Below are 24,612 nucleotides of genomic sequence, written 5' to 3' on the forward strand. Positions count from 1 at the left end.
TTTTTTCCTGGGTCCTGTCAGTTCCCATTTCACATCCACTTGGTCCTTTCTACTCAAAGCTTTTCATTTATTTTGTGGTATCCTCACAACGGCATTGCCTAATCATTTTAATTCCTGTTGGAATGCTGCATTACAGTTTTCTTCTGGCTTTTTTCCCCATGTTTTCTGCTCACAAGTTTGACTTTGAATTTTCTGGGTTTGGTCTTTTCTTGCAGTATCCCCATTAGGACGCTGGTTTTATTAATGCTCATTTTGGGCATGTTAGATGTACCTGAACAACTAGTAGCAGGGGGATATGGGTGAGGAGCAGGGCTGGAGAGAGGGTTTCCGTGGGTCTCCAAGCCTCTCAGGGGCTCCCCCTCCTGGTGCCTCTGCCAGGCCGAGTCTCCTGTATTCCACACATCTGTGGGGTGGAGCTTCCTCTGGTCCTCTGTTGCTGTCTAAGTCTCCAGGCGCCAACCGCTTCCACGCTCCCCCCTACACCACCTCGGATGGCCTGAGGGCTTCCCTCATCCCCAGAAGGGGCGCCTCTCCAGGGCTGTGAGCTCTGGTCCTGAGCACTTTCCAAACCCCTCCTCCCTCCTCTTTCACCGCCGTGACAGCTTATAAGGGGATAGGCCTTTGTTGTCCTCTAGGTCCTGCTAGGGCTAGGATTCCTTTGTCTTGTGGCCAAGTGATCTGCTTCTTTATGGCTAAGAAACTTCCCACCCATACCCAGATTCCTTCCCAGATTTAACCTGGATATCGGTGTCTGTAATAAATGACCACAAACATGATACCTAATGTAACGGAAATTTATTCTCTCACAGTTCTGGATACCAAATCAAGGTGTCATCGGGCCATACTCCCTATGACGGCTCTAGGGGAGAATCGTCCCTGGCCTCTTCCAGCTTCTGGTAGCTCCTGGTGTTCCCTGGCTTGTGGCTGCCTGACTCCAGTCTCTGCCTGTGTCTTCACATGGCCTTCTTCCCTGTGTCATTTCTTTAATAAGGACACCAGTCATTGGATTGAGGGCCCACCCTAAATCCAGGCTGATCTCATGTCCAGATCCTTAATTCTATCTGCAAACAGACTATTTCCAAATAAGGTCACATTCGCAGATACTGGGTTATGACGTGGACATGTCGTTTTGGGGGGGACACAATTCAACCCACTGCATCACCTTGAATTTTCCTATAGCAAGACTCATCTTGACCTCATGGTGACTTTGATCAGTGAAAATGTGTGCTATGGGAAATGCCTCCTGAGCCCCTGGGATAATTGGATTCCACAGGGCTCCCTGGGCCTAGGAAAGGAAGAGGAGCCCTGATGGGCGAGGGGCAGAGGAAGAGTGCTTGGGTCTTAGTGGATGCTCACAGACCAAGCGGAAGTGGGAGAATAAAGGAGAGGACATCATGGAGGGAAGGGAACAGAAAGGGAAAGCAGGGAGTAGATCAGTCTACCTGTGGGATTTCCCAAGGCTCAGCAGTCCCTGTCCACCCCTAGGGCTCATCTCAGTCCGAAAGCTCCGGTTTGCCTCAGTGCCTACTCATGGTTACCACTGGCCTTGATTTTTTGTATTCACTTCCGATTTCTATGATTTTTTATGATAGCTATGATTTTCTCTTTCAGGTTCAGCATTACAACTTTTTGTTTAGTTATACTCAATTTTTTGCCTAACTTTGTAGCAGGCTGGGGGCAGGGGCTCTTCTAAATCAGAAGTCTGCCACGTTGGCAGAAATCTTTAGGTGATTTCATTCACTATCTCATTTAATCCTCCACAGGATAAAAGAAATGATCATTCCCATTTCCTAAATGAAGGAATAACTATGTCATGCTATTCTCCTTATTTCATACTATTTTTTTATTTTTCCTAACAAATCCCTGTTTAATACAAAGTTAATGACATTTTTGTTACCTAAAACCTTCGTTGGAAAAATGCTAGCTGCTAGTTGCCTTATCTGAGACAGATAACGTCTCAGAGCTCTGCAGCTTAACGCAGTGAGAGTTTACTTCCTCACAGAGGGAAGAATTTACAGGGCCTCTGCTCCAGGCAGTCATTTAGGGACCCAGTTCCTTCCACTTCGTGGCTCTGCACTCCTCATAAGCCTAAGATGGCTCCCCATTCAGCAGGTGGTCAGGGAAGGAGGAAAGAGAGGCTTATAGAAGCCAGCCCTGGAAATGATGGGTGTCCTTGTGCCCATATTCCTCCAGCCAGAACGCAAATGGCCACGAGAACCACTGCAAGGGAGGCTCGGAAATGCAGTGCAGCCGTGGGCCCAGGAGGAGAGGAGAATGTACTTTGTGCACAACCAGGATCTCTGCCTACGCCTTTGAATCCTCTGGCATCCTATCATTTTCTAATTTTCTTGTAACAATTTAATGCCAAAGTTCTACAATGACAGATGTCACTTTATTCACTTAGTCCCTTAGGTAGACATAAAATGATCTTTGCGTATTATATTTGTATGAATCTGGTTTCTCTGATTCTTGGTTTAGCCTCGTCTGCGCATCTTTGAACACTTACTACACTCTTGTTTCACTTTCTTTTTACCTTCTTTTGTTGGTTCCTTTGGCAAAACTGCTTATTTCCAGAGATGCCACCAGCAGGCATAGGCAGCACAAGCAGGCAGCAGTTAGGGTGCCCCTACCATCGGGGGGAGGGGGGCCCAATCACTCTGTGGCCACCCAACCTTGAGAGCTGCCCTAACTCAAATCCAGAGCTGGGTGGTCCTAGAGAGCCAGGACAGTCCCTTCTCCAGGCTCTCTCCTGCCACAAGAGCACAAGAGCCCTAAGCTGGGCTACAGGAGTCTGTTTCTTCACAGTTGTCCCTAGAACATTCAGCTGCAGTCATGCCCACCTCTCCAGGAACAACCCCCATGGGGTCGGAGGGGAACATCAGATGCCTCAGTATGGCTGAGAGGAAGTCCTCAGTGTGGGCTCTTGATCTGTTCCTCTCAACAGAACAATCAGACTATTCTCAAATGCTCTCTGGTCACAGATTCAGTCATCCATTAAAAATCCGGTGAGCCCTCAGCACCCTCCAGGTCCAGCACTCAGCTGTGCATACTGCACACTGAATGGAACCCTTCCTGCTCTTGGAAACGTTTTTCTTTAGAGGAGACCGTCCTGGAGGAGAGACAAAGCCCAAGGCACACAGCGAGTGCTCTGCGGGCAGTCTGTGCCAGGCTGAGGGGACGCACCGTAGCCCATGCCGGCCCAGCGTGCTGGGGAGGGAGGAGCAGCCTCCCTGAGGGGAGCCACCATAAGCCCTAAGGCGGCTGCGGAAGGTCAGGCATGCTTAATGTGAGCGGTGAGAGACGAAACCGGAGAGCCCGAGGCTCAGCCCCCGGGCCTGCCTTTCACCGCAGCCCCACAGCTCCTCAGCTCCGGTCTCCAGGAACCCTGAGTAGCCCCAGCTACGTGACTATGTCTGGGCTTACCGGCCCAGCCCGGGGCCTCCCCAGCAGGGCTCGGCCTCCGTGGCTGTGCTGACCTCACCACTGTCCATCAGGCTGTTGAAACTGCTGACTATGGGAGAGAGACCCCCAGACCTACTAGCAGGTAGCGTGCTGCCTCTTGCCGGGAACAGGGTATGAACACCTCCCTCACGTGGAGGTTGGTCCTGCCGCCTTCTTGGCAACTATCCTTTCTTCACAGCTCATGCTTATCACCGTCTCCTCAGTCCTCGGGCACTGGGAGCCCCTGGGTTGGCCCGAGTCTTCTACCGTCTCCACCACCACCGCTGCCTGCTCCGGGTCTTTAGTTCCTAACCCGGGGGCTGCAGACCCAGGCCAGCGCCCCTGGTAAACTGCATGAGCCAACAGGTTCTAAGGCGGCCTCAGCAGAGGGATGGGCTAGAGGCTCCACGGGATTTAAGTAGACAGATTCTGTGACAGGACACTGGCGTCTCAGGGGCCTCTGGGCTCAACTACCAGAGATGTTTCAGAGTTACAGTTCACACCGAGCAATCTCCATAAAAGAGAGGGGTCGTGTGTCCATTTCAGACGAAGCCGCGAGGGTACGGGACTGAGGCAGCTACAGGATTCACCTTTTCCAGACTCCGTTTCTTCTGAAAGGCCTGAGGGAAGTTGAACAGTCAACAAACTCGTGGGCATAGAAAGAAAAATCCGCAGGAAGGCCTCAGATGGTGCAAAAGTTTCCAGCATAGAAAATATGGACAAAAATTAGACTAAGTCCTCGTATCTGCCCATTCAGAAAGTGGGTACGAAGCAGGTCCCTGATGGAGAAACTTTGTGCCGTTTGGTTACCCTCTTTGGGCCCTTTTTACTTATTTTAAGAGGAAATAATAGGAGGACAACATTTCCAGCTCCTGAGATCTCGTGGGTGACTGCTTGTTATACCAACATTATCTTTTTTATATACACGTGTGAAAGGCCTCCACCTGCTGGGCATTCACACAATTTCTGAACAAAGTCAGAAAAATATCTACACTGACAATATAAATTTTGCAGGATTTTTTAAAATAATTTTTTAAATGAAGAAATAAACTTTTTACATTGTGTACATCCCTGTCCTCCATTCCGTCTTCATTTACCGCTGCGGGAAGCTGACACCACCGCTCATCCTCGGTTCAACGGACACGAGAAAGTCACTTAAAGTCTCTTCCCTGCATGAGCCCCCAAGTGAATGCAGTTCAAAAAGGCAATTTCCAGTGTCCCTTAACTGTTCTCCCCAGGAGAAATCCACCTCGCAGCCCAGTGCTGCCAGCAGGCTCAGGATGGACCCAGCTAGCACAGCCATCGTCCATCACACTGGCCACCACGGCCCCAGGCCTCAGACAGCACGCACTACGCCTGTTCGCCAGCACTGCCTCCACTGGCCCCCGAGCCTTTGCCAGAGGCCTGTGTGTCCGAGAAGCGTGAGGCCTGCTTGGGCAGGCGGATGGGGACGTAGATGTTGGATGCACAGTGCTCCTTGAGGTACTCTCCTCCCTTCTCTTCATACTCTTTCCTGGTGATCCAGACTTCATCGTCGTCCAGGTGGTCCAAGGCCCAGTCCCGAGCGCCATACCAGGCATCCAGCACGGGGTTGGAAGCCAGCTGAACCTGCAACACAAAGAGCACTCAGCAGAGGGCTGTCTCCCCACCTGGGGATCAAGGAGTGAGTGCTCAGCTGGCCCAGCCGCAGCCCCCTACGTGGTAACCCCAGAAATGCACACGTGGGAGGGCCCCAGCGCATAACTGTCTGCACCCTTCAAGCACAGTGGAGCTGAGCTGCCGCAGACTCCCCGAGAGGGCACACAAGAATGCAGAGCGCATCAGACGCGACCTCACTGAATCGACGGCTGCCAGCTATTGCACGAACACCAGACCTGCCACTATGGGGCAAAGAGAGCCCAGCTGCCCCCCTCCTGTTCCAACGCTGTCGGCCACAAGCTGCCAGACGGAGAGAAGAAGTAGAGTGGGCACTCCACCTGGAGGAAAGGCCTTCCCGCCCTGATGCCCACTCTGAGCAGACAGAAGCAGGGGCTAATATGAGGTGGTTCTGGCCATGGTGACCAATGAGCCCCAGGAGCAGAGAGCAGAGAGGAGGGCGTGGGGTGTTGTCCAGGACGCTGCCCGTGCAGTTTCCATCGCTTATTATCGGAGCAAGGCCGTGGTCAGCAGCCCCAGGGGAGCCCCTCGACTCAGCTGACCTGACCAGAGCGGGGAACACCCTCTGTAGCTCAAACCAGGCTTCCTGTTTCCCGGAGTCGCCACCTGCATTCCCCCCTCCGTCCTACCTACCTCCCCCAACCACAGGAGCGCCAGGTTGGAGTGGTGGTTTCAGAACTTTCTGAAGTAACAAGCAGGCAACATAAAGTGGAATCAGCATGCACAGATGGAGGAGGATGAAGCAGAGACACACGAAAGTCAGGACACTGACTGACGGGGCTGACGTGGGAGGGGCTTGTGGAAGGGACTGTCAATCAATTAGGATAACAAGAGCCCTTAAGCTCTGGCTGGAGCCAGAGAGAACGAGTGCAAGGCAGTGGGATACTCCTGGCACAGACTCAGTATTCGATAAGCGGTAGCTAGCATTATTACCACTGACACATGGACTACAACAATGGACCACTGAACCGCCATACAAAAGATGCCCTGCAATGTACCTGCTGGCACAGAAAAACAGCAATTGGAAAAACTTTAAATTAAGAAGAAAAAAAAAAAAACAGGTCACAAAACAAGTCATCGACAATCTTTCTTTCTTTTTTTTTTAGTTAAAATCAAATACAAGACAAGAAAATGAACCAAAAGTATATACTTATATATAACTCACAGTGGCTGAACCACAAGTGTTTTGGCTTTTTTCTAGCCTCATTTTGGCTTGTTTAAATTGTCTGAGATTTTAGTAATGTTTTTAAATGTTTTGCTGGGGTTTTTTTGAGCTTGTATTGAGTTTATTCTTCATTTCACTTTCAGAACACAACTATAATATTAAAATGTTTTGTTTAAATAAGAAACCAACAGAAACTTAAAATATGTACAAGTACACATCTCAGGGTCTCCAATGGTTCACGTTTGAGCCGCTGAATACATAACCTAAATGCTGAGTAAGAGGGGTTAATTCCAGCCTGACACGCACTTATCACCTCCGCAGCTGAAAAGGAGCAGCAAAGGTGGAAGGGACGGAAGCTGGGGCTGTGCCACACGAGGCTGAACCAGCGAAAAGACCGCTGGGAAGAGTGATCTGGCAGCATTCCTACAGCTAGTGTTCACAAAGTAATTCACAGGAAAGGCTTTTGCGATGATCAAGAAATAGATCTTAGACATCCAATAATATGACGTGTTAGTTATGTCATCACAAGTCAAGCCCGCCAGTGCGCACCCGCGCTCTCCTTCTGTACCGTCACCCCCACCCCTGCCGTCTGGCCCTCCTCCTGCCTCTTCCACTTCTTTCTCAGCCTCCTTCATGGGCACCCCCACCCTCCCAAGGCTCTTAAATGCTGATGTTATGTAAGGCCTAATCATGGACATCACCTATCCTCCAAACAGTGCCCACTAACCCCACAGTTATGCCTTTCTCCGGAGTCCTCAGCAGCTGGCTATGAGTCACCGCTTCCTGGGCATGCCACTGGAAACCCAACTCAACCCGCCCCAGAAGTGGAACTCATTCTCCACCCTCAAGCCTGCTCTTCCTCTCCCATTTCCCAGTCCAGGGAATGTCATATTTGTCCCACCAGTTGCCCCCATCTCGGACTTGGGAATTGTTTTGGGTCCCACACTTCTCTCCCCAAATCCAACCTGTTACTCAGTTCTCACAACTTCACTCCCTTCATCTCTGACGCATGAACTCCCTCCTGTCCTCTCCCGATGCCTATTGCTTATTTCCTGCATAGCTACCCAGTGACACTGAGCCAAGACCAGGGGCATAACAATTCACAAGACAGTCCATCCTTCCCTAATGGAGGTGGGTCTAGTAAGGAATACAGGGAAGGACAGGGAAGGCTTCTGGCAGATGTCATCAAAGCCAGCCATGAGAGACATGAGTATCAAGCTGGGAAGGGTATTCCAGGCAAAGGGAACCAGAAGGTGCAAACGTCCTGAGGGGAGAAAACATAGCATATTGGGGAACAAAGTAGAGGGAGGAAGGGGGAGTGATGAGGGGCAATACTGGAGTAATTCAAGGTCAGATCACAGGAGACACTGCAAACTGGTAGAACGAGGACTCCATCTGAAGCCTGGGAGCTGCCTCCTAACTGGCCTCCTGCTTCCATATTTCTCCTGATACCCCATTTTCCACAACAGTCAAAAATAGCTTCCTAATATTCAAACTGAATGAAACGATTTCCCTGCTTAGACTCCTTCACGGTCCCATGAAGCCTAAGAGTAACAACAGCTGCGCAGAAAAGAGTTCACCCGCAGGCCTGACTGCTTCAAGGCTGTCCTTGGCTGGCACCTGCGAACTTGGACTTCCGGCGGGCCTCCACCACTGACTGGCAAGAGCAGCTCACTGCTCCTGACGTTTGAAAAATAATGTAGTTTATGCCGAACACCTGCTTCCTTCTGGGAGTCTGGAATCTGGGTATGTGCCAAGCAGCGGGTGCTTACATGATCAGCCCCCGGTAAAAACTCCGGGCACTGAGTCTCTAGCGAGCTTCCCTGGTTGGTGACGTTTCACGTGTGTTGTCACAGCTCACCACTGGGAGAATTAAATGTGTCCTGTGTGACTCCACTGTGTGAGAACTCTGGGAGCTTGTACCTGCGTTCCCCTGGACTTCACCCCATGCACCTTTTCTCTGTACTGATTTTGCTTTGTTTCCTTTCAAATTGTAGCCGTGACTATGATTATATGTGAGTATGATATGTGATTATAGCGTATATATATATGATTCCTGTGAGTCCTCCTAGCAAATCATGGAACCTGGGGTGGTCCTAGGGACCCCCCCCCCATACAACAGCTAATGTCTAAGTGTTCCTTTTGCACTGGCTCTATGCTGAGCACTTGACCTGCACCAGCACAACGTCCTAGTAAGAGGAGCTCTTACTACTCGTTTGTATCATTGACAAAACGAAGGCTTAGCAAAATTCAGTAACGGTGTTGATGGAGTAAGGACCAGAGCCCAGAGCCCACACTGTGAATGTGTAATGTATTGTGCAGCACAGGGGACCAAGGTCAGCCTCTCAGCAGGACGTGTGGGGCCTGCTGACCTCTCCACCCACCCCCCTCCACTCCTCTTTAGCAACCTTATGCTCCAGCCACACTCAACTGCAGCTCACTCCCTCAGCAGGCTTCTGGCCCCCGAGCCTTTGCTCCTGCTAACCCTTCTCTGCAATGCTCCCTCCATCCCACCCCACTCCACCATGTCTAGATGGCACACACCTCCTCATCCTAGGAAGACTCAGTTCCATGGAGCCCTTCCTAAATTCCAAGACGGACAGGTGCCCGTGCCTGGACGTCCAGCACGTTCTGGGCTATCACGGCCTACTCAATTGGCTGCTATCCCTCGGTAGCAAGCTCCTTGCAGCTAGGGGCTGTGTCTAGGACGTCTCGGCATCTGCAAGGTGCCTGGTCCTCGAAGGGGTCTCAGACCATGTTTCTTAGCAATTAGGGATTCGATAAATACACTATGGGGCATCCACACCATACAGAGGGGGAAAAAAGCATTTTGGAAGAATAATGACAAGGGAAAGCACTCATGGCAGGTTAAGAAATGCAGGTTACAAGGCAGGTTACTCTCATGTACAGAGACTCTGTCAAGAGAACCTTTGCCTGTAGAATGAGGGCCAGGTGAAGAGAATGACTACTCTCAGTGTGTACTCCTTGCAGTCCCTGAATTTTATTAAATTTGTGTTTTTTTCTCAGTTAAAAAAAAAAAACCCAGAGAAATAAATAAAACGTGATTCCCATTCTGCTTCAAAAATTCAACACATTTCAAAGACCAGAAGAAAAGCCCCAACAATGTTAACAGTGGATATTTCTGGATGATGGAACTGGAACATAACTGCCCTCCTCTACACCGTATTTATGACTTTTGTGATCAGAAAATGAATACCTAATGCTCTTTACACAACAGCTGGTTATGTTACAAGCAGTACCTTAAAAGCAGACTGGAAGGGCCTCATCTCCAATAGCTCCTTCTCAATTCTACCTTTCATTCCAGGGTACATCATGTTTCCACCGGTGAGGAAAACGTTCTGAACCAGCACGTCCTGAACGTCCTTTGAGTACCTAGGAGAGAGACGATTCTTTCTGGTACAGACCTACCAACGTAGGATCAGAGGAGAATGCCGATGTAGAAACGTAAGGTCTTGGCACAAAACAGAAAACATCTCCCCAAAGAGTGTTTTTAAAAAGAACTTCCAGGGGCACCTGCGTGGCTCAGTCCATTAAGCGTCCGATTCTTGATTCCAATGCAGGTCATGATCTCAGGGTTGTGAGACCTAGACCCACACTGGGCTCCATGCTGGGCATGGAGCCTGCTTGAGATTCTCTCAACTCCTCCCTCTGCCTCTCCCCACCCTCTAAAAAAAATAAATAAATCTAAAAAAAACCAAAAACCACCTTCCATTTTTTCACTTATGACTTTACAGGATTCATTTCCTTAGTAGGATTAGAAGTTTTGTGTCTTTTAACACATTTTTTTTTAAATTGACTTTATGAAGGACTGATTTCCAAACATTTTTTTTTGTTTGTTTGTTTTTAAGATTTTATTTATTTATTTATTTATTTATTTGACAGAAACAGGCAGCGAGAAAGGGAACACAAGCAGGGGGAGTGGGAGAGGAAGAAGCAGGCTCCTAGCAGAGGAGCCTGATGTGGGGCTCGATCCCAGAACGCTGGGATCACGCCCTGAGCCGAAGGCAGACGCTTTAACGACTGCGCCACCCAGGCGCCCCTGATTTCCAAACATTTTGATGAAGTCTGACAAATGTATACACCCCAGTAACCATCACCACAATCAAGAAACAGAACATTTCTATCACCCCAAAAAGTCCTGCCTCCCTTTTGCTGGCCCACCTTTCCACTTCCATGCTTTTTTTTCCTTCCTTCCTTCCTTCCTTTCTTTTTTTTTTTTAAAATAACAGCTTTAGCTTATACATGTTTGAGCACTTTCCTGCTAAGACAAAGCTCAAGCCACTCAAACACCGTGGCCGCAATAGCTTTTCTTCCTTGCTAGGGGCCAGTTTTCATCCTGTTTCAACCCACAGCAGCCGGGGAACTACAAATCGTGCTCTCTGCTTGTCCAGCTTGAATTATGAAAACTCACACTGCAGGTAAATGCCTGTATGAATGGGATGGGGGAGGAACATTTTATGGAAGTGCAAACTCTTAAATAAAATGTCTGCCAGAAAAAAAAAAAAACACGTTTATAAGCTCTGCACATTTTTAGGGTACTTAAAAATCACTAGCCTTCAATAATGTCAAGTTTTATATGAAAGCCAATGCGCACATAGTGTGGTGCTGCTTAAACGTCAAAGAATTTCTTAAAGCTCCTCAAGTCAACTGAGCATTTACATTTTTAGAAAAGAATTATAGAGCTCCCACGATGGGCCGGGGCTGGGGAGAGATAAGGAATACCATCGGAGCACAGCAAGTCAATGAAAAGGAGGGCGTGAGGCAGATTTTCAAATGCCCGACCGTCTCATCTACTATTCAGTGCAGAATCTGAGGAAATGATTCTGGAAAATCGAAGGAAAAGAAGGTTCAGTCTCACCTGTCCAGGATGTACTGAAGGGTCTCTGCTATCCCAGCCTGCTCTTCCCCTATGAGGGACGGCTGGAAGATGATTTCTGGAGCTCGAATTCTTTCTGTCCCAACAAACAGCTGATGATAGGCTGCCAAGTTAAACACGGGCTTTAAAAACCCAAGGTTTAGAAGATATTTTTAGGCCACAGTGACAAACATTCCAGCTGCCAGTTCCCTCAAACTGTATTTCTTATGCCAACATAGCCTATCCTTCGTTCCTGACAGAATAACCTCTCCCCAACTCTCCTGATAGGATAATTCCATTCTCTGCCTTTCTCCCACCTGCGTATTACAAATACCTTCAACTTTGCATCTTGACATGGTCCCCACGTTGCAGGGAAAGAGAGCTCGTGAAGAGCAGCCGCAGAAAAGGACCTGCCAGACCAAGCCTCCCGCCAGCACCCTGCTCAGGAGCCCGGTCCCTGCGCTGCCGGGAAAGCACTCTCCCAAGGCCTCAGACTCGGGTCAGTCTGTCTGGTTGCCATTCGCCATGACAGAAACGTAGGCCCAAATGAGGATTAAGCACAATTACACTGGCTTAAATTTAAACGAAACCGCTAAAGCCAGGCTTCAGATCTAAAGTCCTCACTTACTTGCCTAAATATTTCTACCAAGGCAGACTGTTTCCCACAGGTTCACAATCTTAGCGCTGGAACCCCAATCAATCAGTAGGAAAAGCCCTGACTTCAGATGTTTTAGTATTAGTACCTCAGTCCCCCACCTTTCTGGAAAATAAAACTGGAGATTTTTTTTTTTTTGCAAAAATATTCCTCAAGAAGCAGCCTAGACCAGACCGGTCATTTATGTCAGTGGTTTCAAAGCAGAAGCATGGTGCAGGAACACAGGGGCCCGACCTGGACAGTGGTGACTGGCTTCTCCACTTCAGGGGTTTCCTCTGAAAACAAGGGCTCAAAATCATTGATGCTTTCCACATCTTCCAGAGAAGGCTCTAGCTGCTCCAGGTCCGGGGTCTAAGAACAGAAGAAACAGACCAAAACAGCACCTGTAACTTCAGGAGGCCTTCTTCACTCTATCAGTTCACGGTCACGAACAAGAATTGGTGTTTTGCTCAATGTCCTAGAAGTTTTATAAAAACTATGACAAATTTTCTAAACTACTGAAGAAGAAGAGGAGGAGGAAGAGGAAGAATAAAGAAGATGACACGTGAACACAAGGATTAAAAGCCGAAAAAGGCACAGGCTTTGCTCCTGTCCCCTACCTCACACAAACCTCAACAACTCCCACCTTCTCTCTGAAGCCCTCTGGCGGGGCCAGCTCGGGGGGGGGGGGGGGGGGGGGGAGGCGCGCACATGCTGCCTGCGTCAGGCACACAACCACACGAACAACTCTGGGGGAGAGAGAGTAAGAGTTGATATCCTACAGAGTGGCCCAGACACCAGCAAAATTAAATAAATCTCTTTAACGATTAATAAATTCAAGTGCCAACACTAATGGGCTTTAATAAGCAGTCCCTTATCGGCCGATCCCCTGGGCTGGAGACGTGACTAAGAGCTCCTGAGGTGGCAGAGAGCTTCGGGACTGTGGTGCCCCGCAGAACGGGCTTTCCTCTTCAGCCACAGCGGACCTGGGTGGAACCTACACAGGCTGGCACCACTCCCAGTAGAGGGCTTAGGGTATATTGTAATTTTGACCTCGACAAAAGAATTTGGGCAGGGGGTGGTGTGGTTCTAGGTGATATCTATAGCCATCTGTCATTCCGCCATGTGAAAGGTAGACGAGTTTCACCTTCTGGACGCAAGGGGGAGAAGTTACAGGAAGAAATTCTATGCAAGAACACTCCAACAATGACAGCTGTCGTAGAAAGGACTGTCTTATGAGAAGGTGTCTGGGGAGCACACAGCTGACTCTACTACCACCTGGCACGCCCGTGGCGAGGGCCCTCCGTGCGGTACGTGCCCTCGGAGCCTGGCCTTACCCTTGGAGTCTGTGACGTATATAAATCACCAACATAACTCAGCACACTTAAATACAATCTCTAGAACATAGGCACATGTATTGCCAATGTAAATTAGCATTCAAACTTCCTCTTTCTTTTTTAAAGTCTTTTTTATTTTTATTTTTAGAGAGAGAGAGAGAGAGAGACTGCACATGAGTGGGAAGGGGCAGAGGGAGAGGGAGAGAGAAAGAATCCCAAGTAAGCTCCATGCTCAGTGTGAAGCCTGATGTGGGGCTCAATCTCAGGACCCTGAGATCATGACCTGAGCCAAAATCAAGAGCTGGATGCTCAACCGACTGAGCCACCCAGGCACCCCTCAAACGCACCCCTAAACGAGGCAGTGCCCTCCAACACTCCTCCGGCACACACACCAGAACAGTCACAGGCATATAGGGCTTATAGAATGGGGGCCAGTGTATCCTAAATTCTGTTCAGTCTGGAGGATTCTATCATATTTAAGGAGAGAGTAAACCCTGGAAAGGACGGGGAACATTCCTTCATCTGAGACTACAGAACACGAAGAGAGGGACTGATTTGTCAATAGGTAATTCAAGGAGGAAAGAGGGTGGGCTGGGAGGCAGGAACCCTAGGAGCTTGCTCTCAGGGAAGGAGGCGAGAGCCATGTGAACACTGACTCTGACTCAGGAGCCCGCAACCCGCGACTTCACAGTCCTCCCTGCAGGGATGACTACTGCACTTCATGGGGGAGGAAACGGGCTCAACAGGGGATCAAGACTTGCCCAAGATCACGTCACACTAGTAAGTGGTGGAAACTTGGCCCAAGACAGATGGCTTAGCTCCAAAGTCTTTGCGCTGCCTCGAGCTGAAATTCTTGCACGTCGTGAGTCTGAGTGCAGCAAGACAACGGGCTCTGCAAACGCGGAAAAGAGCTCCCTGAGGTCACGGTGAACAAGAAGACACAAAAGATTTATAAGCGGCAGCAAGGCCAGCTGAGCGAAATGACAGCAGGGGCCCCAACAGGGGCCACAGAGCGTGTGGGAAGGAATGCTTCCCTGGAGGTCTGCGGTCTCCTATCAGAAAGATTCTCATCTCCCAGAAAGAAGCCCCAACCCCGGGAGTGCCCGTGCCTGTTCTGGCTTGGCACTAAACTCAGGGGTCCCAACAGAGGATCAGAAACAGATCGTGCAAATTCTCTCATTTGGTGGCGTCGCCCAGGACGACAAGCAACCAGGAGCAGTGCAGTGTTACAGAAAGAGGCGAGGCTTTAGGGTCACATCAGTCCAGCTCTGAAAGGCAACCAAGATGTCTTTAAGGTCCCAATGGCACAGTCTGAGCCCACTTCCTCCTCTGTAAGCAGGGCGCACCCCTAGGGCAGCGGTGGGGTGAGAACTGAACACTTCTTCCTTCCTCTACCTAGGCACTCATTTTGGCCCCTTAGATAATTGTTACAATACCAGGCCGGAGGCACACAATGTCACCTGTGTATTTAAAATAACTACAGACGAAACCTGTGGGTCCTTCCCCCAAATAATAACGAGTAAACGCAAGCCTTGGACTCCATGGAGTTCTTTCCCACCTTCTGCTCTACTCCCCACACCTCCAACTCGCTCATCCACTCTCCTGACCTCTCTGACCTCCCAGTGATGACCCTCCTCTACCCACCCTGCAGCCCAATCACGGCTGCCACCCTCCACCCCTCCTCTACCTGCTCTGCTGCTCCACCAGCCACTCTCAGATCCTAAAGGGTCCCGCCCAATGCTCTTTCCACTTCTGTTCTGGGGTAGAATGTATTTTTCAAAAACAGTCACAATGATATCTTTCATCCAACATGCTCTTCCTCAAGGGGACTTTGACACTCCCCCATAAAGAGGTGGGGTTTATTTCCTCCCCTTGAATCTTAGCAGGGACCTGTGAGTCTCCAACCAATAGAGTATGGTGTAAGCGCTGTCATGTGACTTCCAATGTGACGTCATACAAGGCCACACAGCTCCCTTTACCTTGACCTCTTGAAACATCGGCTGTCTGGCTACTCTCCCTTGCAGAGCTCCCTCCTGGAAGCCAATTGCACATGGACAGGCCACGTGTGGGTGCTCAGGTCCACCATCTCGCTAAGCATGGCCTTCGAGTCATCCCAGCTCAGATGTCAGCAAACTGAAAAACCCTCCAGGGCTCCCAGTTTCCAGATGTCCAAGTCTCCCCAGCTAAGGCCCCAGGCATCACAGAGCAGAAATCCCTGCTACGCTCTGTCTGAATTCCTGACCCGTCAAATTCATGAGCACAACACAATGATCATGCCACTAAGTCTACAGTGTTTTTCTACATGGCAACAGGTAAGTGAAATACGCTTCTTGTGGGCAAGAGTGGAGAAAGCCCCAGCTGCTGCTGGTGGGCCTGCAGTCCTCTTCAGCTCCCCTGTGCATTCCCCAGAGCAGGTGTCTGCAACCCCTCCCAGCACTTCTCCTCTGCCCGCCTCCTAGTCACCACTGGCAGTTCTCAGCAGCTCATCTCAGGTCCTTCTATTTCTCCCGCATCCCCCTCTCCACCTAACCTCCCATCCTTCCATGCTCCCATGCCATCGCCCATCCGAGGCTGAACCCACCACCCCTGCTCTTACAACACTCCCATTGACCCTGCTGCCCTCTCATCTCTGCTCTTTCTCGGCTCTTCCCCTGGCTTTTCCTCGGCCCCTAGACCCCTAAGCAGCGGCCTTCCCCAGGCATTCTTCTCACTCCCCATGCGATTCTAGCTCTTTCCATGGCTGGGTCTTGGCAAATCCCACCTGAAGTCCCACAGAGACTTTGAAGATAAGGGGCTCAAACCAAAGGCACTACCTCCAGACACGGCCTTTCAGGAGCGCCTCTGTGGAGCCTCAGTGGGACCACCGTGCATCCGCGATCGGGTCGCTTGGGTCTGAACCTCAGCTGCGCTACCCCTAGCTGCGCACGCAGCCTCGGGCAAGTTCCTTCACTCCCCGAAGTCACAGCTTCCTTATCTGTCCCATGGAAATACAACAGTACTTAGAGAATTGTGAAAATTCATCAGGATGACACTTGCAGATGTGCTCAGCACAGGGTCTGGCACATGTCCCACATTCTATTAACAGCCACCACCACTCCTGTCACCACTGCCCCTAAGTGGCACCCAAATCCTTGGACGCTACCTCTGAAGTGTCTCCTCCACCCCCATCCCCATAGCTACTCTCCCACCCCCTCCGTCAGCTCTCTGCTGGATTGCAGTGACACATTTATACTCTGCCTTCCCACCCCCAGCCTCACCTCTCCCTAAACCCCTCATCCTAACCGCCACCAGTTCTTTTCCTAACATCAGGTCTCCTTGGATTACTTCCTTGCTGGACATCCTCTGAAGGTTGTCTCTGAAGGGTAACACCCAGGCTGCCTGACAAAGCCCTCTGTAGGCTGGCCCCCTGCCTCCCACCCCCCGCTCCATCTCCCACACTGCACACCCGACCTGCCGGGCTCCCTGCACGCGTGCTACTTTGCACCAAACCTCTCAATCCATAACGTCCTTCCCTCCTCACTTGCTACCTACTGAAATCATACCATCTTCCAGGGCCCGGCTCACATATTCTAATCCTTTCTCAAAGCTTCATCTCAGTTCCCACACACATCGACCATCACCCCAGGTAAGCTTCATTACAGTCAGCTAAGTGTGATTCGATAGCCTTATTTTTTTAGGCACCAAGGAGTGCACGAAATGTGCCTTAATCTGCATCGCGAGTCCCCAGCGTACCATGCCTACCGCTGAGTGGTGAGCCCTGGGATATACCCTTCAATTTCCCTGGACTGGAGGACTGTAAAATGTTCGAGTTTCAAAAGGCTTCCTCAGCTATAGCAGAAACGTCAGCATCCACCTCCACCGAGCTGTATTCAGAAGCATGCCACTGAGAAGATGATGTCTAAGCTTCACTAAAAATAATAAAAAGATATTTTACTTATCCTAATTCGTATGATTCACAGAGAAACAAAGCTACTAATTTCAAAGCAGACAACGGGCTACAGAGATCCCACAGAGAACAGACTCCTTGACCACGGCTGGCTTCTCTCTCTCTACGGTTCGCCAGAGTCCGCACGTGCACTGTGTGGCACTCAGGAACACAAACAGGCATCCTGTTGGAACTGAACGGAATGACAGCTTGCCGAAGCACATCCGAGAAGATGCAGCACGGTTCCCTGGAACGATACTGATTGAGCGGCGTAAGAACAAGCAGAGGCCAGGGGCGCCTGGCTGGCTCAGTCAGTGAAGCGTCTGCCTTCAACTCAGGTCATGGTCCTGGGGTCCTGGGATCGAACCCCACACTGGGCTCCCTGCTCCGTGGGGAGTCTGCTTCTCCTGCTTCTGCCTCTGCCACTCCCTTGCTTGTTCTCTCTCTCTCAAATAAACAAATAAAAAAAAAGAACAGGTGGAGGCCAGCTCTGATCTTGGCTAATCAGGCAAGAGAACTTTCTACGTCAACCTCACTGTGTTCTCCAACAAGCGACAGTGCTCTAAAACTGCTCCCCCCACCAACCACTGCTGTGCTTACAGTGACGGAAGGCCAACATCCTCTAGTCTAACTACTTCTTAGAGTGCTGACAAAGCCTACTCCTTTACAACATCCTCGTCACAGTACCTGCAGAATAGCAAGGGCCAGGATGGCCTGGTCTATTGGGAAAAAAATGGATTTTTAGAAAACACTGTGAGTTTAAAATTTTGCTGGATTAATCCAATTTAGCCCTTACTGCCTGGATGGCATTTCAATGTGAACTTTGATCCACATAAACCCATCCCCTCCACGCTAAATGAATTACATTGTTAGAAAACACTATATATACCGTTTGACAGGTAGAACTAGCCGGCCACTGCTGGGGTCACATTTATCCCACGAAAGTTACCATAACTGACCCTAATGACTAACAATCACCCTCAATAAATACTGACTGACCCTCAACATCTTGGGGACAGACCAACTCATCAAATTCAGTGTACACAGAGAAACTACTGGAAGCCCAACATTTCAAAACCTCCCCCAGCCCAGAAAGATTTGAATACGTATCCGCAGGGCACAGAACGAGTAGGGACTTAATAAGTACCTGCTAAATGTATGAAAGCATGGCTGAATCACAGCCTGTAACACATGCAGAAAAACGAACAAAGAGAAGGAAAAACTAGCTCCTCAGTTGCTCAGGAATCACATTTTACAGTCGTTTGGGCTTTTCTTTTTAAATCTGAAATCCCTCGCCTGCCCGCCTGCCCGTGGCTTAGCGGCACATCTCTGGTATAAAGATGCTGATGTCCTACTGGCGCATTAAGCACGATGAAAACTGAACACGGGTGAATAAATAACAAAGGCAACACGGGTCTGGATCCCAGTATCCAGCTGAGATCCGAAGCACAACTGGGAAACTGGGGGAGGCGAGCGAGGACAGGCACACCGGCTCTGCGAGGCTGACCTGGGATGCCACACCAGAGTAAGACAGCAGTCACGGCCCCTCGCCCCCACCTCAGCCATCCCAGAAGCCATGTCCAGGAAGCCTGACTGGGGGTCTGTCTGACGCATGCCCTGGCCGGCCGCTGGCCGCAGGAGTCCCAGCTGTGGGAGAGCTGGAGATGGGGCTGAGCACAGCAGGCGTGTGAGGGAGCCTCCAGCGGAGAGCCGGAGCAAGAACAGGCTTCTGCCGAGCCAAAGACACATCTGTAGTCAGTGGCAAGCAGCCGCACCGTGCCCGGCACCAAACTGGATTTTCCCATGGGACTGTTTTTCTAAAAGTACATGTTTTAGAATTTACAGAAAGTTGATTGAAAAACAAAAAGCCACCAAGCTAGACTGGTTAATCCTGGCCTAGAAGGGTCACAAGGCAAGGAACAAGTCCTTCGTCTTAGAACTCCAGAGCGGACAGATTCAGGAACAATGCCATATTATTAACTCTTTCTTCCTTTCTAAAGCCAGCGAGCCAACTCATGAGTACGGGCGTGCAGCGCCCAGTGTGAGGGTGTGTGCCACCTAGGGCCCTAACTCAGCCCTGCCACCTGCCTTTACACCACATCACCACTTAGTAACAGGGCAGAGAACACCAAAGAGCTTATTCAAAGAGTTACTTCTAGTGATAAAAGGCTGATCTTAAATCAACACATGGCTATTTTATTAAGCATGTCTACTAGCTACTGTAAAAAATCCATCAACTGTTATGAAGCATGATGCCTGTCCTTAGGGAACATCAAGATGGAAAGGAAGTAAGTGAAACAACAAGCACAATTTATTTAAGAAAATATCAGAAAAGAGTAGAAGGGAGCACGTGACTGCAAATAACCATCGAAGGAGAATGTCTGGATTTAAGAGGGCACCACACGGCTGGTCTGTGAATGCTCTTTCTACTCTACACACAGTTCCCCCTCCCAGGGGGGCCAGAGGTCTACAGGTCAAAGCCCTTGGGTCAGCACAAAGTCAGGGCCATCTTTGCCCCGCGCCTGTCCCCGTGGACGGCACTCACCATGCTGCTTTCCCAACTGTGGTCAAGTCTCTTTGATGTCAGCCTTCTCCAGACACCCCGCCCACCCTCAGGCTGAAGGACCCTGCGGGACCCCGCTCCCAAGGCCCTTGGCACCTCTGGCTTGCTGTCCACCACGTCCACCTCGAGGGTGACTTCTGCTTGGAGGATTTTCTGCTTCGCCTGCTCCACGGCCGAGCTGAGCTTCTGGATGTAGGACTGCAGCTCTTCCGGGGAGTCCATGTTCAGCTCCACCAGAGCTTTGTGAAACTGATCCATCTGGCCATCCTCTAGAAGTTCCTGAAACCCGAGTAGTCACAAGTCATCTTCGAAGATGACAGCACAGACATAAACAGGAAGGAAAGAGAAGTAGCTTGGAAGCCACACGGAAAAACGACAGCAGGAGGGGGCTCCCAGCACTCCCCTAGCCTGCCCCTCCACAAAATCTCACCTCCCACCCGCGGTTCACACGCCGCCCTCCTCCCCGGCTGTCTCTAGGCTGCATCGTATCACAGTCCCAGCACCACCTGAGTAGGCAAAACTAATCTATGGTGACAGGTGTCAGAAACGTCGTTACCTTTTGAGTGGGGAGACGTGGGAAGGTTGCTGGCTAACAGGGGATATGCAGGAGGTTTCTGGGAGCTGGGAGTGCTCTGGATGGCAGACACGTGGGGTGTTTCACGTTATGAAAATCCATCGAGTTACACACTTGAGATCTGTGCACTTTGTAGCACGTGTGCTACACTTCAATTAAAAAGTTATAAAACAAAGCAGATGATAGGCCAAAGTAAGTCCGAGAAGCCAAAGTCCACAGCTCTCTCAGAGACACCTGCTGCTCTGTACACGGTACGGGTCCTCTGTGCTGAGGAGCCCCACCCTGAGCACCCCCGGCTCCTTCTGGACCCCAAGGGGGACTCAGACGGTCACTGCACTTCCGGGCCGAGGAAGAAGATGTAGGAAGAAGCCTTTCTGGGACTGCCTTGTGCAAAGGCTGGAGCCCCCACCGGGATGTGCACATACCTGCACGTACAGCAGTCTGTCCAGCCGCTCCTGGTCCAGCTGCAGCTTCTCCTCCCGCCGGCGGGCGTTGAGCTCCTGCAGGCGCCGCAGCTGCTGCTGCCGCCTTTCCTGCTTCTCCTCCGAGCTCAGAGTGCTGCCGAGGAGCTTGCTGGAAAACGGGAGCTGCATCTTGTGGACGTTGTTTTCGTAATAATCAGGGCACCGCCATTTCTGCAGTTCTTTGGGGAAATAATTTTGCAAGTTAGAAAATGGAAACACTATCAGCACAGACATTAAAAAGTCACTACCAGGGTTCCAGATCCAGGTAAGATGGAGAAAGCACGATCCACCCAATCTCTAACTCCACCCAGCAGACCAAATGCAGCTGTACCACCTGGACGTGATGCCCACAGATCTGTTCTCAAAGAATTGCTATGTAAACTTCGCCAGACGGACGTGATAGCAGAAGGAAACGTGGAACGTCAGGAATGAAGGAAGAGAAAAAGAAAAGATGAAAACCTCGTTCAACGTGATGGACTAACCTCCTCCTGAGTTCTCTAAAATACAGTTGACAATTCAAAGTAAAAAACCATCGCAATGTCCACCGGGTTTCCAACACATGTACGTCTGATACATAAGACAACCCAGCATAAAGGAGGAAGGAGAAAGGAGCCTCTGGGGTGCTAACATTGCCACATTCCTCTTGAAGTAGTAAAACAGATTCTAAAAACACTGCAAAAAGTCTGTCAACTATAACCTCAGGGCAACCACTAAAAAACTACATAGAAAGACAGAGTAAAAACACAATAGATAGGGATGCCTGGGTGGCTCAGTCCGTTAAGCGTCTGCCTTCGGCTCAGGTCACGGTCCCAGGGCCCTGGGATGGAGCCCGGCATCCGGTTATTGCACGGCAAGGAGCCTGGCTCTCTCTCTGCCTGCCGCTGCCCCTGCTCGTGCTTGTGCGTGCGCACACGCACTCACTCTCTCTGACAAATAAATAAAATCTCTAAAAAAATAAAATAAAATAAAAACACAATAGATAAATTAAAATACCAACACCAAAACAAAATTTTTAAATATTCAAATAACCCAGAAGAAGGCAGGAGAAACAGGGACAAAGAGAATAACAGACGACAAATAATAAAATGGTAGAACTAAATCCAACATATGAATAATTAATTTTAAATCATCTTACCAGACTAGTTAGAAACACAGTGAATTAAAAAAAAAACCCAACTATTAAGAAACTCACTTTGAATATAATGCTATAAGTAGATTAAAAGGAAGGAAAGACCATTCCATGCAAGCACTCAGCAAAAGAAATATTAATGTCCCAATAGACATCAAAGCCAAGAAAATTGCAAGGGATAAAAAGGGATACTGTATAATGATAAAAGGTCAATTCGTCAAGATAACATAAGAATCCTAAATACATACCTAACAAAAGCACTTTAGATACTTAAAAGCAAAAACTGACAGAAATGAAAGGAGAAAAATTAAAAATTTACAATCATCCCTTGAGACTTCAAAACTCTTAATAAAATCAACAGAGCTAGAGCCTGGAAAAGGAACAGGGACACAGAAGAGGTGAGCACCACCATCAACCAGTGAACCTAAACATCATAGAATACTCCAGCCAACAGCACAGTCCATGTTCTTTTCAAGTATAAATGCAACATTTGCCAAAGGAGACCATGCCTGGGTCATAAAACAAAGCTTCACAAGCTCCACTGATACCACACACAGTTTTTTGACATAGTGAAATTAAACTAGAAATAAGTCACAGAAGTACAAGAGAATTTCCAAATACTTGACTATAAGACAACACCTTCCCTTCTTTTTTTAACTTTCAGCTTTCCACATCAACGATTTATTAAAATATCAAGTTGGATTTAACCCTTAAAACCTGAAGGTTTAATTTTTTTAAATTAAGGTTTTAATTCCAGTAGAGTTAACATATAGCGTTAGTTTCAGGCGTGCATTATAATAATTCAACAATTCCATACGTCAGCTGGTGCTCATCACAAGTGCACTCCTTGATCCCCATCACCTATTTCACCCATCCCCCCACCTTCCTGCTCTCTGGTAACCATTGTTTGCTCTTGATAAGTAAGAGTCTGTTTCTTGGTTTGCCTCGCTCTTTTTTTTTTCCTTGTTCATTTGTTTCTTAAACTCTACATATGAGTGAAATCATATGATTTGTCTTTCTCTGACTTATTTAACTTAGCATAATACTCCAGCTCATCGCATGTTGTTGCAAATGACATTTCATTCATTTTTATGGCTGATAACATTCCATCGAGGGGGGTGTGTGTGTATGTATATACACATATATATCTCACATCTTCTCTGTCCATTCATCTATCAGTGGACACTGGGCTGCTTCCCTATCTTGGCTATTGTAAATAATGCTGCTATAAACATAGGATACATATACCCCTTTGAATCAGTGTTTTGTATTCTTGGGGTAAATACCCAGTAGTGTGATTACTGAATCATTGGTGGTTCTACTTTTAACTTTTTGAGGAGCGTCCATACTGTTTTCCAGAGTGGCTGCACTAGTTTGCATTCCCACCAACAGTATAAGAGGGTTCCTTTTTCTCCACATCCCAGCCAACACTTGTTTCTTCTGTTTTTGATTTTAGCCATTCTGAGTGGTGTCAGATGGTATCTCCTTGTGGTTTTGATTTGCATTTCCTTGATGGCGAGCGATGCTGAGCATCTTTTCACGTGTCTCTTGACCATCTGTATGTCTTCTCTGGAGAAATGCTTGTTCATGCCTTCTGCCCATTTTTTAATTGGATTATTTGTTTTTTGGGTGTTAAGTTGTATCAGTTCTTTATATATTTTGGATATTAACCCTTCACTGGATGTGTCATTTGCAAGTATCTTCTCCCATTCCATAGGTTGTCTTTTAGTTTTGTTGATGGTTTCCTTCACTGTGCAGAAGCCTTTTAATTTTGATGTAGTCCCAATAAAACAACACATTTCTAAATAATCAATGGTTCACAAAAAGAAATCTTGAGGGAAATTAGAAAATATCTGAACTCAATAAAAATGAAAATATATCGAAATCTGTATACTGTAGATAAAGCAATGCTGAAGAGGAAATTTGCAGCATTAAATGCTTACATTAAAAAGAATGGTCTCATAATAATCTGAACTTCCACCTTAAGAATTTAGAAAAAAGAGAGCAAACTAAACCTAAAGCAAGTAGAAGGAAGGAAATAATAAGACATCACTGAGATTACCTAAACAGTCCCAGTCTATTAAATTGAATCCACAGTTAAAAGTCTTCAGAAAAAGAAATCCCCAGGCTCAAACGGTTCCACTGGAGAATTCTATCAAACATTTAAAGAAAAAATATACTAATTATCTGCATACTCTTTTCCAGAAAATAGAAAGGGGGGTGCCTGGGCGGCGCAGTCGGTTAAGCATCCGACTCTTGGTTTCGGCTCAGGTCATGATTTCAGAGATGGAGTCCCACATCAGGCTCAAAAGCTGAGCACAGAGCCTCCTTAAGACTCTCTCTCCCTCTCCCTCTGCCCCCTTCCCCAACAAATTAATAAAAAAAAAAAAAAAAGGACGGAACACTTTCCAGCTAATTTAACAAGACCAGTATCACCATGATACCAAGACCAGACAAAGACCATGTAAGAAAACTATAGATCAACATCCCTCGTGAAAATAGACATAAAACTCCATAAAATATTATCAACTCAAAGCAACATATAAAAAGAATAATATACCTGAAAAAGTGGGTCTATCACCCCACCTAATCAAGGCTAGTTCAATACCCAAAAGCAACCACTATAATCTCCCATATGACTAGTCCAAGGCAGAAACACCAGGATCGTATCACTGGTGTAGAAAACACATTCCACAAAATTCAAAATCCATTCAGGATAAAAATGCTCAGTAAAACTAGGAACAGAAGGGCATTTCCTCGGCTTGATAAAGGACATCTGCAAAAAACTTCACACTAACATCAGACACTTAATAGTGAAAAACTACATCCCCCCACCACCCCAAAAAGA

The 24,612-nt window shown here is 48.4% G+C and overlaps 1 protein-coding gene across 2 annotated transcripts in view; it reads right to left on the reverse strand.

Annotated features, from left to right (window-relative positions):
- ACTR5 (actin related protein 5) overlaps window positions 1-24,612 on the reverse strand; it is a 38,708-nt gene that overhangs the window by 9,168 nt on the left and 4,928 nt on the right. The window contains exons 4-9 of one of the 2 annotated variants that reach the window (XM_026503497.4): window positions 20,597-20,814; window positions 19,694-19,876; window positions 12,028-12,144; window positions 11,142-11,281; window positions 9,523-9,655; window positions 162-5,049 (exon numbers count right to left, since the gene is read on the reverse strand). In XM_026503497.4, coding sequence (XP_026359282.1) covers window positions 4,792-5,049; window positions 9,523-9,655; window positions 11,142-11,281; window positions 12,028-12,144; window positions 19,694-19,876; window positions 20,597-20,814 — 1,049 coding nt within the window. In that variant the 3' untranslated portion in view covers window positions 162-4,791. Of the gene's footprint in view, window positions 1-161; window positions 5,050-9,522; window positions 9,656-11,141; window positions 11,282-12,027; window positions 12,145-19,693; window positions 19,877-20,596; window positions 20,815-24,612 lie in introns of those variants that run through there. The other variant, XM_057312527.1, reaches the window with a different exon arrangement.

The sequence above is a fragment of the Ursus arctos genome, unplaced genomic scaffold, assembly GCF_023065955.2.
Source record: "Ursus arctos isolate Adak ecotype North America unplaced genomic scaffold, UrsArc2.0 scaffold_16, whole genome shotgun sequence".
NCBI classification, from domain to species: Eukaryota; Metazoa; Chordata; class Mammalia; order Carnivora; family Ursidae; genus Ursus; species Ursus arctos.